Raw genomic sequence first — 18453 nt, forward strand, 5'->3', positions numbered from 1 at the left:
TCATCTTTCTTTTCTATCACCCATTTTGTACTTGCAAAGAATGGGTAGTAAAATCAGTGACAAAACTGGAAAATTATGCATTTTATAGTGTAAATGAGCTAAATGAAAACAAACAAAAAGAAAAAGTTCTATTAACGTGAAATAACATGCCACCTAATATATGCTAAATGCAAAAAATAGATTATAATATTACTGATCTAGAATGTAAAGTTGGATGAGATGTGGCACAGTTTTATGAAATTGCTGTATGTTAAAAACTATTTGTGAAGAGATTTCACTGCAGCATCTCACTTGACTTTACTCAGCTCTTAGCACAGTAACTATGTGTGGAATGAAAGTTATTCTAACTATACACGTGGTTCATAAAATTGAAAAACATTGAAAGTGAAACTTACTCCTGCAAGAAAGAAAGGAAAAATTTCAAAAATGGACAAAATGCAGAGAAGTGATAAAAATTAGAAAACAATGTCCAAGGACTAGTGACAGAACAGGAAGTGTGAGAAGGTGACTCTTTTCAAGATGACAAAAAGGAAGGATGAGTGTATATTGAAATAAAATTGAAATTGAATCTTTGTTTTGTTTTAAAGTATATCAGTTACATATATATATTTATTAATAAAGGCATTAAACCAAAAGTATAATACTGCATTGTTTCAAATTTGAGATGATCTCAGCTTTATAAGTTTTAAATATATAAAAAGAAAATGCATCTTAAATTCAAAACAATATGATATATTTTATACTTCAGAGCAGAAATGAAGAACTTATACAATTATGACTTCTTGTGCAACATGATAAAACATAAAAATGATATAAAATCAATTTTCAAGCATTTGTTTATCTTTATTTAAATCAGATAAATTAACTAAAAACTAGTGTATGAACAAGCAGTGTTTTTTTGTATTTTTTATTTTATTACTTATTATAACACAATCTATAAGATTGTCTAATAAGTAATAAAAGTATAATATGATAAGAATATAAGTGTATGCTGGATGTATATAGGGGAGGAGTGGGAGGAATGGGAAAAGTGTGTCAAAAACATAAGCAAAGGAAAAACTCTTAAATCTTTCTTTTTTAGCTTGTTAGTTTGAGCTCTGTGTCTTCTGAAGTATTGAAGTTTCAATGCTAACATTTGGTAGAAAAATTATAAGTTTTGTATGCTGTGACAAGTGTCCCACTCCTCCCTTTTATTAGGGAGGAGTGGGACAGTTCATAAAAGGATAACAAATTCACCTAAAGTTTGTATTAAAATACGGTTAATGTTACCTATGGTAGCGAACTCGGCAACAGGGAAATTTTTCTACCCTACAATCTAGATGGCGACCGGGATTTTTTTCCCCGCCCCTACATTACACGCGGAGACGGGGAATTTTTCTTTCTACCTTACATTTAGACGGCAAAGGGGAGATTATTTCTACCCTACATTCTACGATTACAATTCTAAAAAAATACAAATTAAAAAAAATAGGATAACTTACTTTGTTTCTGAGCTTTTTCCTTTTTCCACGTTTCCCGTCGACTGGACTAGACTCTCCGGTACGTGACGATGCTCTTTTTCCCCCTTTTGTTTTAACACTTCTCTCTTTTTTTCCACCTTTGTCTTGTGTTTTCTTTTGCTTTTTTGTCTTTCTTGCTGACATTAGGTGCGGGAGCAGCCGGAATAGTCTCTGGTTCTTTCCAACTAGGTATTTTTCCGTGACCGGGATGTATTCGATCAGTGTATGCATGCCTTTTTAGAAACACCCGAGGAAACTGCCGAAATACTCGTCGTGCACTCTAAACCAAGATAGTGCCGTATGAATGTTAAAAGATTCGCCTATGACATATTGCCACATTTCCCTTTGAACGTTCCTTCGAGAGCCGAACTATTCCGCCAGTATTTTCGGCAACGCATCACGCATGATTTCCGGTCACTGCGATAACTCGATTTGCATGTTTGGCCACATTTCGTGGCAAGCTTCCTTGGTGTGTTGGAGGCCCAGTTTTACGGCAAATTTCGGTCTGCCATCAATTCTTTCGTCTAATCCTAATTCGGAACACTCTGCTTCTATTAACTGATAAAAACGTCGCTCAGTACACTCTTTCCAAAATTCGTTTGACTCCAAATCGCAACTCGACATGACAAACTTGTGAAATATCTATTCCAAAAATTGCAGAATACGCTTAGCAAATTTGTCAATAAATTTATTCCAAGCGCTTAAATTCACAATGTAAATTAAAATTATTATTAATTACCTTATAATAGAAAAATTCCAAAAGTAACAAAAAGTCAAGAAAATCTTTTCGCACGACAACACGCCTACTCCACTCTCGGGGGAAAAAATTTGCATACTTCCGATCAATCGCGATTCTACGGATCAAAGCGCCCTCTACGGATTTCATTAATTGATAACGAAATCCCGACAAATTTCCCGTCGCCATCTTGAATGTAGGGGGAAAAAATTTCCCCATCGCAGTCTAGAATTTCCCTGTCTCCCTCTAAAATTTCCCTGTTGCCGAGTTCGCTACCATAGGTAACATTAACCTAAAATACTTATTTAGCAAATATAAATATAGTTATTACTGATGTGTGTGTCTGTACAATGTTAGTTTTACTGAGATCGTCCTACTATCAGCACAAGATTTTGCTGTAAAGTATTTAATAGTATTTCACAGCAGTATTTTCTCTGAAATGCTTGATTTGAGGTATTAAAAGAAATTATACTACAAGATTATAAATAAACAATTTATTCAGAATACTATGAATCAACATTTAACTGAGAACATAAGCTAATGAACCAACAATCACTGCAAATATTTATTGGACATTGTATGTAGATAAATTAATATATTGTTTATAAATATATTTCTGTTTGTAGTTCTTCCTAAGCTAATGGCTTTTGGTGATTGCAATGAAAGCTGTGAATGACGTCTCATAAATCCCTTGAATCAGTCATATCCTGCAGTTTTATTGAGATTCCATGTACTGGGATATATTTTATTCATGGCAGTGGCAAACTCATATGCCAAATTTCTTACCTGCACTGTTGTCAGGCCATAGTGCATTTTACTTGCACTAAGCGAGTAATTTCTTAATTTTGCTTCTTCCTCCACAGAGAAAACCATTCTACAAATGAAGTTAGACTAGAATACTATAGATTCCTTGTCTGAAATGCTATTAAATTTTTCACATGTTTTGCTAGTGCTGATTTTGATAAATTCATGGCGTTTGCAACTTTACTTTTTCCCTCATCATACACGATGTTCACTGCTTGAAGAATCACACTGTTGGCTGGTGTTGATTTTGTTGGATCTTTCTTTTCCATTTATGTGGCATTTTTCCTGAAAATAAAAACAAAGACTATAAAATTTAACACATTAGGAAAATTATTATTCAGGGAGGAAAATTATTATATCCCAGGGGAGGGTTATTGGGACACTGCATAATAGGGAAGAATGGGACAGTGTCCCATTCTTCCCTATTATGCAGTGTCCCAATCCTCCCTACTGGGAGGTTTTGTATTATATTTGCTATAACTAGACATATGGTGGAAATAGCAAGAAAATAATATAGCAAAATTGTACTATTAAAATATTGCTTTCAATTCAATTCTTGTATTAAGCATTAAAAGTTATCTTAAACAAAATTTTAGATTACATCAGATATTGATATTAATATTTACCTGGAGCACTGTAATGTAATTTTCTCTTCTAAAGCCTCTTCTGTTGAAACAATTCATCAGCCATTTTATAAGAAAATACAAGTACTGTCAGTCTCACTTGGGAACAAATGAAGAATTACAATAAATAAATAGGAAATCAGAAAATTCAAGTGTCCCATTCCTCCCTTGTCTCCCCTATATAGCATTGCTTGATTAAAAAGTCTCTCCCATTTCTAGTAGAGAAAGAAAATTTTATTATAATTTAATAATATAGCTCTAGTGCCAGAGGAGAAAAAGTCAAAAATGGAGAAAAAAAAAATTTGATACCAATGAAAGATTTTCTTTTCTTGTCTGTTAAATTTTACTATGTATATATTTTTTTTTAAATTTAATTTCATTCAAAATTATAAGTTTATGTGTAAATATTTTTCATTTAATAGAAAATAATTTATTTTTTAATTTATCTATTTCAGACCAAATGTAATGAATTAGAGCAAAAAAGTAAAAACTTAGAGCAAAGTTTAATCGATAAAGATAAAATATTGACAGAAGAAATGGATAAGTTTCTAGACCTAAATAATCAATATAATCTTTTGCAAAATAGATTTACAACTGTAGAGAGTGACTTAAAAAGTAAAGAAATTTATATACAAGACATTGAGAAAAACTATGAAAATGTAAAAATTGAAGTCAAAGATAAAACAACTAACTTCTTGTTGATCTCTGAAGAATTAGTCAAATTAAAGGAATGTTACGAACAACAATCCAAAAAGTATAATAAATGTAATGAAGAACTTAATGAAATGAAAATAGAAATGGATGTGAAAGCAAAAAAAATCTTGTGGTTAGAAAACTCTTTGCAAGAAAAATCTGTAAGTGTTGATCAGTTAGAAAATCAAATTAAAGAAAGAGAAGTATTACTAGATCAGGAGAAAAAGTTAGTGAATGATTTGCAACACAAATTAGAGGAAAAATCTGAAAATTTGAAAAATGCAGAAGCAGTAATTATTCAGATTAAAAATGAAAAAAATAATGAAATATTAAATCTTAAAGAAGAGTTCGAAAAGTTAGTTGCAGATTTTGCTGTAAGTACAGAAAAATCGAAGTTATTAGAAGAAGAATTAGAGAACAAGGTTATAAGTTTAACTGCAAGTGAAACAAATATCAAAGCATTAGAAGAAAATTTAAATGAAGAACGAGCAGTCAAAAAAGAACTGGAAGAAAGAATCAGAGAGAGAGATGAAATATTAAACAAATATGAAATTAATATAAAAAATGCACTTCAGGATATTTCAGTAAAAGAAGAGGAAATTAATAAAATTCAAGAAGCATTATCAAAGAAGGACGATCACATTAATGAATTAAAAGCTTCAGTTGAATGTGTTACAGCTAATCTTGTAGAGAAAGAAAATAAAGTGAAAGAATTAAGTTCTAATCTAAAAGATCTTTCTGAACAAACACCAGTTTTGGAAGAAAAATTAAATTTATTAGAAGAAGAGAATGCATTAAAGGAAGATCATATCAAAATACTCGAAGAAAGCTTGAAAGAAAAAGAAGAGTTGCTATCAGAATATAAGAATAATAGCAGTAGAGAATTGATATCAATAAAAGAAGAACTAAATACATCAGTTGAAAAATTAAATTTGACTGAAAGTGAATTAAAAATGTATCAAAATAATCTCTCTGTACTTGAAACAGATTTAAAAGAATTAAATATGACAATTGAAACTAAAGAGTGTGAAATAGAATCTTTACAAACTCTAATTGGTAAAAAGGAAGAAATTATTATTGAAATGGAAATTAAATTAGAGAAACAAAAGTCAAGTAATGAAGCTATTAAACAACTAGAATCAGTTATAAGTGAGAAAGAATCACAGCTTGAGATGTATAAACTGAGAGAGAATGAAATCATTGAACAGGATCAACTAAGTAAGAAACTTTATGAACTAGAAATGGCTTCAAAATTTAAAGATGATCAGATTTTAGAGTCTGAAAGAAAGTATCAACAATGTCTTGCAGAACTGGAATCTTATAAAGAAAACTATGATAAACTTTCTCAAGAAAATTTCATGTTACAAGAAAATATTGTCAAAAATCAATCTAAATTAGAACAACTGTATACACAACTCAATGAGAAAGATTGTGTAATAGCTACATACAATGAAAAGATATGTGAAGTAAACCAAAAACTGGATAGTATCAAGCAAGAATTACTAAAAAATCTGGAAGAGAGAAAAGTGTTAGAAGAAACAATTTCATCAAAGGAACAAGAAATTGCTCTCTTGAAGTTGAATGAAGTTAACATTAAACAGCAACTAGAATTGAAAAGTAATGATTTTGCAAAACAGAGTAAAGAAATAGAGAATTTTAACCAAGAAATATCTCGTGCCAGTAAAATAAAGCCAATATTAATAAAAGTAATAAAAACTTTAGCTGAAAAGATTGAAGATTCAACATTAATTTACCATCGAGTCGAGTCAAACAACAGAAGGAGTTTTAAATTTGATTCAAATTCAGTAAATAAAGAAATTTCAGATTTATGTAAAGAATCAAAAGGAAATAAAATGAATGAAGATATATGCAAGGAAATTTTTACTCTTATTGATAAAATTCAGTTAAAAGAAGAAAAAATTGAGCAACTAGAAGAAGCACTCTCAGGAGCAACATGGTTGCTTACTATAAATGAATGTCAGTTATCTGAAAAAATAGATGATATAAATAAATTGAAAACATCTATTCTTCAATCTAATGAAAAATATAGAGTTATAAATGATTTATTAAAAAAAGAAAAGGAAATGGTACAAAATCTAAAGTGTAAGGTAGAAAATCAAGAACCTACTCAAATTATACACAATGATGAGAAAAGTTTAAACACACATGTGGAAGAGAATTTAAACATGTTTCATGATGACATTTTAAAGAAAGAATCAAGAATTAAAGATCTAGAAGAACAAATACTTTCCTTGAAACATTCCGTTGAAATTAAAGATGAAAAATTAAAATCGTTCAAAGATGATGTACTAAGGTTAGAAAATGAGTTAGAAAATCAAAAAAATAACAATTGTATGGTTGATAAACTGAATTCTTGTACAAATGACATGAATGAAAAATGCTCAAACAATTCAAGCATGCAATTAAATCTTACAAAAGAGAAATTACAGGAACAAAATATTAAACTGATTAACATAGAAAGGGAACTTTCAAATGTTAATTGGTTACTTACAATTAAAGAATGTCACTTGGTGGAATATAAAGATAAAATAGTGACATTAGAAAATAATTTTGATAAACTTAGTATTGATTATGAAAAATTACTTAAACAGATTCATGAATCTAAACATATTACAAAGGACAATCTTGTTAATCAGGAATATCTCCAGAAATCTGTACAAACAAATCAAAATACTGAAATTTGTAATTTTGAAAGTTTGAAGGATAATCTAGAGATAGAAAAGACAAATTTAGAAAACATTAAGAAAGTAATTGAGGAAAAAACTGGTGTTTTAAATGTTCTCGAAGAAAACATTTGTATGAAAAATACTCATCTCTGTGAAATTCAGCAATGTTTGAATGATAAGTCTGCCGAACTTGAAAAATTAACAAATGAGAAGCAGAATATTGTAAGAATTCTTGAAGAAGAAAAATTGTTGATGCATTCTAACCATCAAGAAATTCAATCTCTAGAAGAAAAATCTTTGCATCTAGAAAAAGTTATTGAAGAAAAAAATAACAACATAAATAATCTTGAAGATGAAATTTCAAAGAAAAATTTAAATCTTCAAAGAGTTCATCAATCCATTGAAGAGAAGTCTTTAGAGTTAGAGAAATTAATTGAGAGGAAAAATGCAATTGAAACTGTTCTTGAAGAAGTTACATTGAAAAATATAGAAGTTCAAAAAATTCATCAATCTATGGAAAAAAAATCCATAGAATTACAAGAATTAATTCAAGAAAAAGAAAATTCAGTAATTATTCTTGAAGAAAAGCTTTCATCAAATAATTTTAATATTCAAGAGCTTCAGTCTTTTGAGAAGAAATTTGTTGAATTAGAAAAGCTTATTGAAGAAAAAAATAAAATTGCAAGTTCGCTCGAGGAAAATATTTCATTCAAATGTATGAATCTTCGAGAGATTCAGCATTCATTACAAATGAAGTCTGCAGAATTAGAGGAAATAAATAAAGAAAGAAATAATGCCGTAGCCATTCTTGATGAAAAAATTTCACTACAAAATTTAAATCTTCAGAAAATTAAGTGTTTAGAGAAAAATTCTGAAGAACTAGAGAAATTAATTGAAGAGAAAAATAGTATTTTAACTACTCTCGAAGGAGATATTTCATGTAAAACATTCAACCTTCAAGAGATTCAACAACTGATGAAAGAAAGGACTAATGAATTACAAAAATTGTGTAATGAAATAGGAAGTATGATAGAGTTGCAAGAAAAAATAGGTGAAAAGAATAATGAAATTGAGAATCTGTCGCAAGTTATTGCTCAGAACAGTGAGGAAATTAAGGAATTAAATGTGACAATTGATGAAATGAAACAATTTCAAAATCAAGAGAAACATAAGTTATCAAATCAAATTAATGAACTCATTTTAAATAAAAATGCTTTACAAGAAGAGAATTTTAGATTAATTCAAGAATGTGAGAAACTGAATGAAACAATTGCATGTAACAACAATAATATATCTAATCTTGCACTTAAAATCAATGAACTATTAGAAAAAGATCAGTTACATAAACTTAAATATTTAGAAAAATGTCAAAGTTTAGAAAATCTGAAGAGAAAATGTGACTTATTTTCTCAATTATTTGAAGAAATTATTCATATACAAAGAGAAATACTTCGATGTGATGAGGCAGAATTATCAGCCACATCTTCCAGTAGTTCATACTTTGAGTGGGAAGATACTGATTCAGAATTTAGAAATATGGAAATGATGATTAATGATTTGAAAGATAGAATTAATAATATAAAGACATCATTCTTTGATCTTTCAGAAAAATTTGAGACAAAAGCCAAGTGTGATAATGAACTTATAAAGCTTCAACAGGAAACTATATTAACTCTCGAGAATAAATTTAAAGTTTTATCTCATGAACGAGATGAAATTAAGAACAAATTGGATGGTTTTGAAGAAAAAGAAAGAAAACTTTTAATAGCGATTTGTGAGAAAGACAAAGCCAAAAATGAAGTTGATAAATTGAAAGCTGTTGAAAGTAGATTTAATATGCTTTCTGATAAACATGACAGAATTATTAATTTACTTGCCGACTTAAAAGAAGAGACTAAAAAATTCCTTAAAAATCTGCATGAAAGTACTAAAGAAAGCATATATTTAGAAAGTATTGATAAAGTGAACAATTCAGATGATCTGTGTGAGTTTATTAATGAAATTAAAGTTACAGTACATAGAATTATACAATCTATACTATCATTAACTGGTGATAAAAGTACTCTGGAGTCAAAAGTGGATAAACAAAGCTTGGCGATAAAACAATTGAATGAAACTATAGAAGAAATTGAAGAAAATCTTCAAAAACTTTTTGAAGAAAAAAGTTTACTGTTAGAGAAATTTAGCAGTCTTGACAAACAACATAATGATCTATCAGCACACTATAATGAATTAAAAGAAAAATTAGAAATACAGAATAGTCAAGTTGTGCTATTGAAAAGTGTTCAGAATGAATACAATAATCTTAAAATCAAGTTTAATGATTATGAAGAACAACTTCACACATTGAAAAAAGAGCAAGACAATTATTTAAATTCAGAAGAAAGAGCCATAGATTTGGAGACAAAACTGGTAGAAATGGAAGAAAAGTATGAAGAAATGGAGAAAAATTTGAAGTTAATTACAGAGAAGTACAGAAGTGAGTGTAACAAGAAAGAAGAGTCAGAAATTGCAATTAATCAATTTTTACTAGATAAAGAGAGCTTAAATAAAGAAATTGTCAATTTGAAAAAAGAAATTTCTATTTTAAAGACTGAAAATAGCAATCTTCGTTTGGAAATAGTTGATAAAGCAAGAGATTTAGAAGATAAAAATGTTAAAATTCAAGAGCAAGAAAGTACATTAAGCAAATTAAAGCTGGAAATTGAAGAGAAAGAACATGATCTTCTACAGCAATTATCAGATTGTAATTTAAAGATAGAAAATCAGAATAATGAATTGAAACGATTAGAATCCAAATTACAAAACAGTGAACACGAGCAGAAATTACTCTTAAAGGAACGTCAAGAGAATGAATCTGAAGTAGAGAAACTGTGGAAGAAATTAAAATGTATCGAGGATACATTAACAACTAAAAATAACGAGTTAAAAAGCTGCCAGAAGTCTTTAGAAGCATTAAAAATTGAATATGAATTCAATAAACAAACATGGAAAGATAATAATCTTCATTTGGAAAATCAGTTAACTTCATCAAAAGTTTCATCATCAAAATTAAGTAATGAATTACAGTCTGTTAAAAAGCAACTTTCCAAAACTCAGTCTCAGTTAGAAGAGAAAAATGAAGAATTGAAGTCTAATCAATCAAAATTACATCATTATAACATTCACTTAGAAAATACAGAAAAATTATTATCTGAAGCTAACAAAACAATTAAAGAATATAAAGAAAAATTAGATTTCGGTAATTTAAAACTCGAACAATCCGAGACAATCAAAAGTGCAGAAAACTTAATCGAACAACTCCGTAAGCAGTTAAAGAATAAATCAGAAGAATACGAACGTGAAAGGGTTAAGATTCAAGAATATGTTCGTAAAAATAATGAATTAAAGAAAAAATTAGAAAGTTTAGATCAAGAACAGGGTAAAATAATTCAGGAAAATGCAAGACTGCAGAAATTGTTTAATGAAAAGGAATTATTAAATGAAAACCTTAGCTCAAGTATTAAAGAATTGAATAAAAAACTGTTAGAATGTGAACAAAAATACAGCAAAGAGAAGAAAGAATGGAATGATGATAATAAAAGAATGGTAAGTTTAATAGTAATTTAATTTATTTTGTAGAAATTTGTAATTTAATGGTAGTGTCTTCGATATTATAGACAATATTTATAAGCATTTTGATTTCAAAATTTAAATATTTCTTTGTAACTTTTCAATCAGATATTTCTTTTATGCTGTAATAAAAGCAGAAAAGGAATATTTGATTGAAAAGTGTAATATTTTATAGTTAAAGATGGTGCACTAATACGAGGTACATTATTGCATTTTTGCATGATAATCACTAATTCTTGATTTAACAGTAGTGTTCATAGGTATATGTTCAGGAGGTTTCACATATAAAATCAAGCAGTATGCATGATGTGCTAGTACCATTGATCTCTATACAATTTGAACATGTGCCTTGTTCATAGGTGTCATATGGAACATCTTTCCCAATGCACTATATTGTTTACAGTGTATTGGAAAAGATGTATACATTCAAGTCTTTTAGAAAAGATCATATATATCAATTTTGCAATTAACAAAATATTATTATAAAGGATTTTGTCTGTAACCTTGACATTAACTGATCAATTACTATATTGACTTTATAAAATTCTAACACATCAATTTAATCAGTCCACTAAAAAGAACATTATTTTTCAAAACATTTGCTGTTTAACTGCTGCTTTCTTATCCAGTCTTTTAATCAAAATAGAATACTTAAATAAGTTTTTCAGATTATATAGGTATATATAATAGTATATTTCAGTCAAATATGGTTTTTCTGTCAAATATTAATGATTCAACAAAAGATGTTTTGTTTTAATTCAAAGTAGGAAAATTTTTATGGATGCAATGAAATTTCAATTTACCAAACATCTAATAATAATAGACCAAATTATCTGGAATAAAAATGATAATTGCTATTTAACAGACTTGATTTGTATAAAAAATTTGCTTAATTTAAAAGATTATCAGATAAGATTTTAGTCTACAATCGATTAAAAATTGACCATAAACTTTCAATAGGATTTATCTCTGGACTATTTCCAGGCTGAGGTAATGTTTTGATATTATTTATAATCAAAAATTTGAAGACTTCTTGCCTTATTGCAAACAGCATCATCATCATTTCATGAAAATACACTTTTGATTAGGAAATCAATTGTGAATTTGTGAAAGTAATGATTAGGACTTTTACTTATTGTTTTTGATGCATAGTCTTACAGATTTTACCATAATGTGAACTGATATTGATTCATTTAAATAAGAGAAGTTCAAAAATCATTAAGATGTATAAAACAAATAATGGTATTAAAAAATAAAAAATATTGTAAAATCGTTTTACTTAACCTAACTTACAAAATTTACTCCACTCCTCAGCCTTTATTCTGCCTAGCCCAAGCAAGCCTTGTTTTATTCATAAAATATTAAATTTTTGTCTTCTTTGGTATTCAGGTTTTCAGTCTAGCATTAAACAAAATTCTCCCAGTTCTGGTCAATAAAATCTAATCCAGCTCATTTGTTGAAATCAATTTTTCTGGTTTGCAGATGTATTAAGCAATTTTCTATGAGTTTGTGGAGTTAGTTTCTTTTCCAATCACATTTACCCACACAGTTTTTTTGCCTCAGAGAAATATTAACATAATTTACAGATTTTTTGATAAATTCTATTTTATCAAATTTCCTCTATTTTTATTTTTATTCAAGAAGTTTCTAAAAAACTGAAATTTTATGAAGTTGAAGATAATTATTTTTTACCCATTATTGAATTAAGGGAAAAAAATCATACTTACAAAATTAAAAACTACAAATAAAAAATCAGAATATACAAATGATGAAATGAATTCTATAATCTAAACGCCCTCTTGAACACGTGGTTATACAAAGAGCTTATCAGTACTACTATTTAATGTTGTTATAATCAATATTGCAATGCTGCCATCGTCAAATGTACTGAAAGAGATAGCTACTTTAAGCATAACTTCACTATATACCATGGGTGGCCAACTTTTGTGTACTTAAGATCTACTTTTTATTTTAAAAATGTGTCGCGATCGACTTGTTGTCATAGGCATAGTCTAAGTGGGGCGGTGAGGTGTGAAATACATACTATGTTTACATACTGTGTTTCAGTACGGGGTGCACTTCCGCGGGCTATGGGTAGATAAGAAAAATATATGTTCAAAATTATCTTTTATTTTTTAAATCACTTATTAAGTTTTCGAAATATTGGCTCATAATAAAAATAAATTTCCAAACCCAACTTTTCATATTTGCAGCTATGAGTTCATTCTGTACAGATGGTACCAAAAAAAAAGTGATTTTTGGACACTTTTTCAAGATAGATTTTTAATAACTCAAAATATAATTTAATTTTTTTGTCAATTGCAATGTATCAGTTTTGGTACTACATAGAACCTCGATTATCCTGGCTAATTGGGGATGAAGTTAGTCCGGATGAGGAAAAATCCGGATAATCGAAAAATAATACTGTACTGTATTTAAATCATGATCAATTTTTCAAAAAACAAACATTCGTTTTGAATTTAAACTACTACTGACCAGCACTAACATTGCCTATTGTTTAAAGGCCCTCTGGTGGCACAAGAAGACGGATTTTATAAAATAAAAAGCAGTTGAAACTGTCAATTTTTATTCATAAAAATGCAAACTATTTATCGTTTTATGACGAGTAAAATTTTTTCGTCGCGTTCATGGCTTTTAAGTAATGCATAAACCTTCGAGGCGCGAGGCCCCTAGGACCGCGAGGCCGTAGGCGGTGGCCCACGTCGCCCATGCCTTACACCACCCTTGGCCATAGAAATGATGTAATTTGAATATAAATTATTTATAAATATGTATGTCAAGTTATGTTTTTTTACAACGCAAAATGTATTAAGAAGTTTAGGACCACTGTGCCGGGTGAGATGTTGTTGGGACAAAAAAAGTTATGCATTCCATCACGTAGCCCACATAAACAGTGTTGCAATTGCCAAGTGCAAGTCGGCAAATTTGTAAAATTTTTGTTTATTTTGAACAATCCGGATAATTGAGGTTCTATTGTATTTGTTCGTAAATATAAAAAAGTTGTTATAAAAATGCACAGTTGGCTGATAATTTGATTACAAAGATTTCACTTTTGCGATTTTTTTTGGGCTAGGAAAATTTATAATGGAAGAATGATATAATATTTTTAGACTTATTTTTTGCTAATCTATCAATAGCTCGTGGGAGTGCACCTCGTACTGGAACACCCTGTATACCTATGTAAAACTGGAACCTATGTAAAAAGCAGCATAATTGTTTAACGGGCCAAAAAACTCACGTCCGGGGGAATTAAAACAACATGAGTAATTATTAACAATATTTATTAATTCAAATTAGCTACAGATAAAGACAGATTTAGAATTTATTTTATTACCTTAACATTAATCGGAGGACTGAGTTCACATGTCTCTAACCAAAAAATCATAATTAAATGTATATCCTGACAAAGATAATAATGATGAGTCTTCAGTATGGGAATCGGTCAGGACAGAATGTTGTTTAGTCTTCGTTAACTTTACGTATGAAAATGCTGATTCACACAGGTATGAAGATCCGAAACAAGAATAAATATATTTGCTACATTTGGTGATACTGGAATATTTTTCTCGGTTGACGTATTTCCAAAAATATAGAGGTCTGTTGCCGAAATCTACCCTACTAAGGAAGAAAAGGGATTCTATATATTTATATATAATAAATATGTAACATAATATTTTGTTCTTTCAGTGGAAGTAGAGATAAACCAAATAATCAAAAAATTACTTAAATATAGTCTTAGAAAGTATTCGGGTTAGTCTTGACCCCATGGTATTCAGTGTAACAATAAAAAGTTGGTAGTACAAGGGTTAAAGAAAAGTAGACAAAAGGCAGGAAACAACATTGAAAATTTCAATATTCTAAACTCCATGAGCAAATAAGAGAAAACACTCCTGCTTGCTTGAATAATAAAATTATTGATAGTGTTTGCACAAAAAAATTGTGGTGTTTTATAAAGAAATATCACCAATTCTCAAACTGTTGTAGGAATGCCATGTTGTATGAGGAATACCTGTATTATATAAACCAGGGGTGGCAAATCTATGGCGCGTGTGCCCAAAGTGGCATGAAAGGAGAAATCATTTAGCATGTAATGAATCATACAATTTTGATTTATCATCTGTCTTTTCAATCACCTTTCAGTTTATCACTGATCATCCTTTTTTCAATCAGCTTTTTCACAATTATTCTAATTAAAGCATATTCATATAATTTTTTTTAAATATCATTATTTGATTTGAAGTCTATAACTTTGGCACTCATAAACATCTGTATGCTTACTACATGGCACATGGGCTCAAAGGTTTGCCATCCCTGGTATATAGTATACTAATTTTTTATTTTTGGGCTGAAATTTGAAAAAATTGTAGACCTATAGATCACACTATCATCTGTCTGTCTGTCTTTCCTTAATCTCAAGAATGGAGTTAGCTGAAATCTGGGACCAGATACGTAAACCTTGCGCAGGCAGTCCTGATTAACTATATACAAACTTCTTATGCAAACTGGAAGTCATATTATTTCAATTCAAAAACTTTTCTCCCAAAAGCAGTAATAAATGACTGGAACAACTCTATTGTTAAAGGAAAATTATGAATGATGTACAGGGGCAAGACACTACTAATTTGAGGTAGAAAGCATTATTAAAAATTGCATAATTCAATAAATAATTGCTCATTTAATTTCGTTTGAGATTATTTATTGACCTCCTTGAGATATTAAAAAATTAATTTAACACAACTAAACAAAATTTAATGAATATGTTTGATAATCAATTTAACTTGTTTGGCTGTAACAGCTGATTTTTTAAAAGTTGTCATATTTCTTGCATGTGATTTTATTTTAACAATGACTTAACATCAAAAATACTTATTATTAAATATTATTTTTATAATTTTATTGTTTGAGGATATTCAAAACACAGTTCTGTTTGTAATTGATAAATTATTCATTTATATTTGATTTATAAATCTGAAATTTCTTTTGTATCTATAATTATATGTTGCTAGCTGGCTGAGATGACAAATGTATCTGATATCCATCACAAGTCAAAATTTCTGAATTTTTTTTGTGGCATTTGTCTGACTCAGATGTGTTGAACTCCTCTTCGTCATTGTCTAGCCATCTTATTGAGGGCCAAGCCTGTCTATAATATATAAAATTAAGATAGTCTGTGTGGTCTGTAATGTACTAGCACCCTGCATTGATTCAAATTAATTAATTCATTATAATGAAAAATAACAACAAAATTAAATTAAAATGACATTAAAAAAACCTGAAATCTGTGTGATATGCATTTTTTTAAATACTAAGAAATACTTTGATAATAGAGAAGATAGGCGTTTAGAATTTTCTATTATTTTGACTTTTATTTATTATTATTTTCAGCTTGAATTAGAAGAAAAAAATAAAAATCTTGAGACTGAACTTCGGTCTCTTCAGTCTTCTTTCCAGCAAATAGAAAAAGAGTTGCTTGAATTTAAGAAAACTGATGATTCTAATCTAAATGAAATGATTCAAGTAAGGATATTTTTTCTTCCTTGGTTTTTTGAAATAAAAGAAAATAATCTATAAATTTTTAATGTGAAATATGTTTATATAGAACATGACAGCTCAGTTAAAAGACATTTCTAAAGAATTGCAAGATAAAGAAACTGAATTAGCTCAGGTTAGATTGAATTATTGTAAATCATTACAAGAAGTGGACATGTTATATGAAAAGTGTGACTGGTTAAAAATAAAATTAAATATGTGTGAAGAAGATTTAAAAGAAGAAAAGAAAAAAAATGCTCAAAATATTGATCAAGGTGATAATGTGTTAGAACGGGATAATTATCTTAATGAAGAAGAGGAAAGTAATCAAGAAGAGGAATTGCAACTTTCTTCTAAAACTTGTAAATCTAAGAGTAGAACTCCAGAATCAAAGAGTGATTTAAAAAGAAAAATCACACCCAAGAAGAATGTTAGTTCAAAATCACCCCAGCAAAAAGTCAGTAGTGAAAATGTGTTCCCTTCAACGAATTTGAAGACAGAGAAGTTGAAATGTTCGTATTTTCCTCCAGTGAAACATTCTCAGCCTATAGCTGAAGAAAAGGAAATGAATACCTCTAGTAAGTATAATAAAGTATAAAAATAATAATATATTTTAAATAATTATATGATGAAAAACAAAGTAATGCTTTAATTGTAAAAGCCTTACTGTCCTTAAATTCTAATATTATTGTTAATTGTCTACTTGGACTTTACTTGTTAATAGGACTTTATACTGGTGTTTAAAGATTGGCACAGTAATGAGAGTTAGTTCAGGAAAGAACAAAATTTCTTTATTATATCACCTGTAGTAATAATTTCAGAAATTATTATTACTACAAGTGATATAATAAAGAAATTTTGTTCTTTCCTGAACTAACTCTCATTACTGTGCCAATCTTGAAACACCAGTATAAAGTCCTATTAACAAGTAAAGTCCAAGTAGACAATTGACAATAAAGTAATGCTTTCTTTATCCAGTTTAGTTTTAATTTAGTCAAGAATGTGTGTAAAATTAAGTGACAGAAACAAACAAAAAATCTACTTTCAGTTCTTACTTTCACTCAAAAAAACCAAATGTGTGTGTGTACTTACACATGTTGCACATAAATATTATTTTTTCCTCGTATATACACTACGTAAACAGATTGTGTTTATACATATTATTTTTATTATCATGTAAATAGGGATTATATTGAACATATTTAATAAATTATTTGATTTCTGCATTTCCCTTCTACACTAGTTACATCATTTGCTGCATTATGCAAATGGAAATACATCATTTAACTAATGACATCGATATTACTACAAAAGACTTCTATTGGCTGGATGCTGACAGAAATGTTTTTAGTACATAAAAAGTAGAAAATTCTGTCAATTTTAAGTTTTAGAAAATATTTTTATGCTCATTCTTAGTTATACTATTTTATGCATGTTTGTTCCTGGCATTAAAAGTGTGTATATTTCTCCAGTTCATTCCTGTGATTCTATTGTTACATCTCCTAAACTCATAGCACATTCAATTATATCTTAAATAATTTTAAGCTCAACAAAAAATAGTTTAAAAATTTAGTATCATTTGAAAACTATTGATTTACAATATAAAAGAAATAACTTAATTATAACATTTACATTATAATTTATTATATTATAAACTAGTATGCATTTCAATGTTGTCATTAATCATTGTTTGCTTGGTAATGTTAACTATGATACTCATATGATAGTGAACATGATTTGTTTATAACACTTAAAATATATTAATATTATAAATGAAATAAAGATGATGCCTTGTGTCCATTAATACACCTAGTCATGAGGAAAAAACAAATTATAAATGAAAGTTTTCATGATATGTTACTCATTATCACACCATCATCATTCATTCCATCAATGTTTATGTTTGAACATCAACTACACATCTTTAAATTAATACAACTGATAGAAATATGAAAATGTAGCACAGTATAGTAAATTTAGACAAATACTGTGTAGATCCTTTGAAAATATTAAATGTGCATTGTTTTAGGTTTATAATACTTCATATAGGAGATGAGAAAGATTAAGATTGCTATTAATGAAATCGAAGGTGGAAAAGTTCTCCGTGAAATAACTTTGCAAGCAGATATTAAATTACCTATTAATTATCAGTTAGAATAATTTGCTATATTTCTGGGTTTAATGTTAAATAGTTGTACATGTTAATTGAACTGTGTTTTTTTTACAAGCCATGAAGATTTTTTAGATAA

General features: G+C 28.6%; 1 protein-coding gene across 3 annotated transcripts in view; it reads left to right on the top strand.

The window, feature by feature from the left end:
* Positions 1 to 18453, top strand: part of LOC136969360 (centromere protein F-like) — a 352144-nt gene that overhangs the window by 324959 nt on the left and 8732 nt on the right. For all 3 annotated transcript variants that reach the window (XM_067263490.1, XM_067263489.1, XM_067263491.1), the window contains exons 9-11: positions 4118 to 10630; positions 16061 to 16192; positions 16275 to 16782. In XM_067263490.1, the coding sequence (XP_067119591.1) occupies positions 4118 to 10630; positions 16061 to 16192; positions 16275 to 16782 (7153 nt within the window). The remainder of the gene's footprint in view (positions 1 to 4117; positions 10631 to 16060; positions 16193 to 16274; positions 16783 to 18453) is intronic.

This window comes from Centruroides vittatus, unplaced genomic scaffold (genome assembly GCF_030686945.1).
Source record: "Centruroides vittatus isolate TY-2023 unplaced genomic scaffold, ASM3068694v2 contig_1777, whole genome shotgun sequence".
In the NCBI taxonomy this organism is placed as follows: domain Eukaryota; kingdom Metazoa; phylum Arthropoda; class Arachnida; order Scorpiones; family Buthidae; genus Centruroides; species Centruroides vittatus.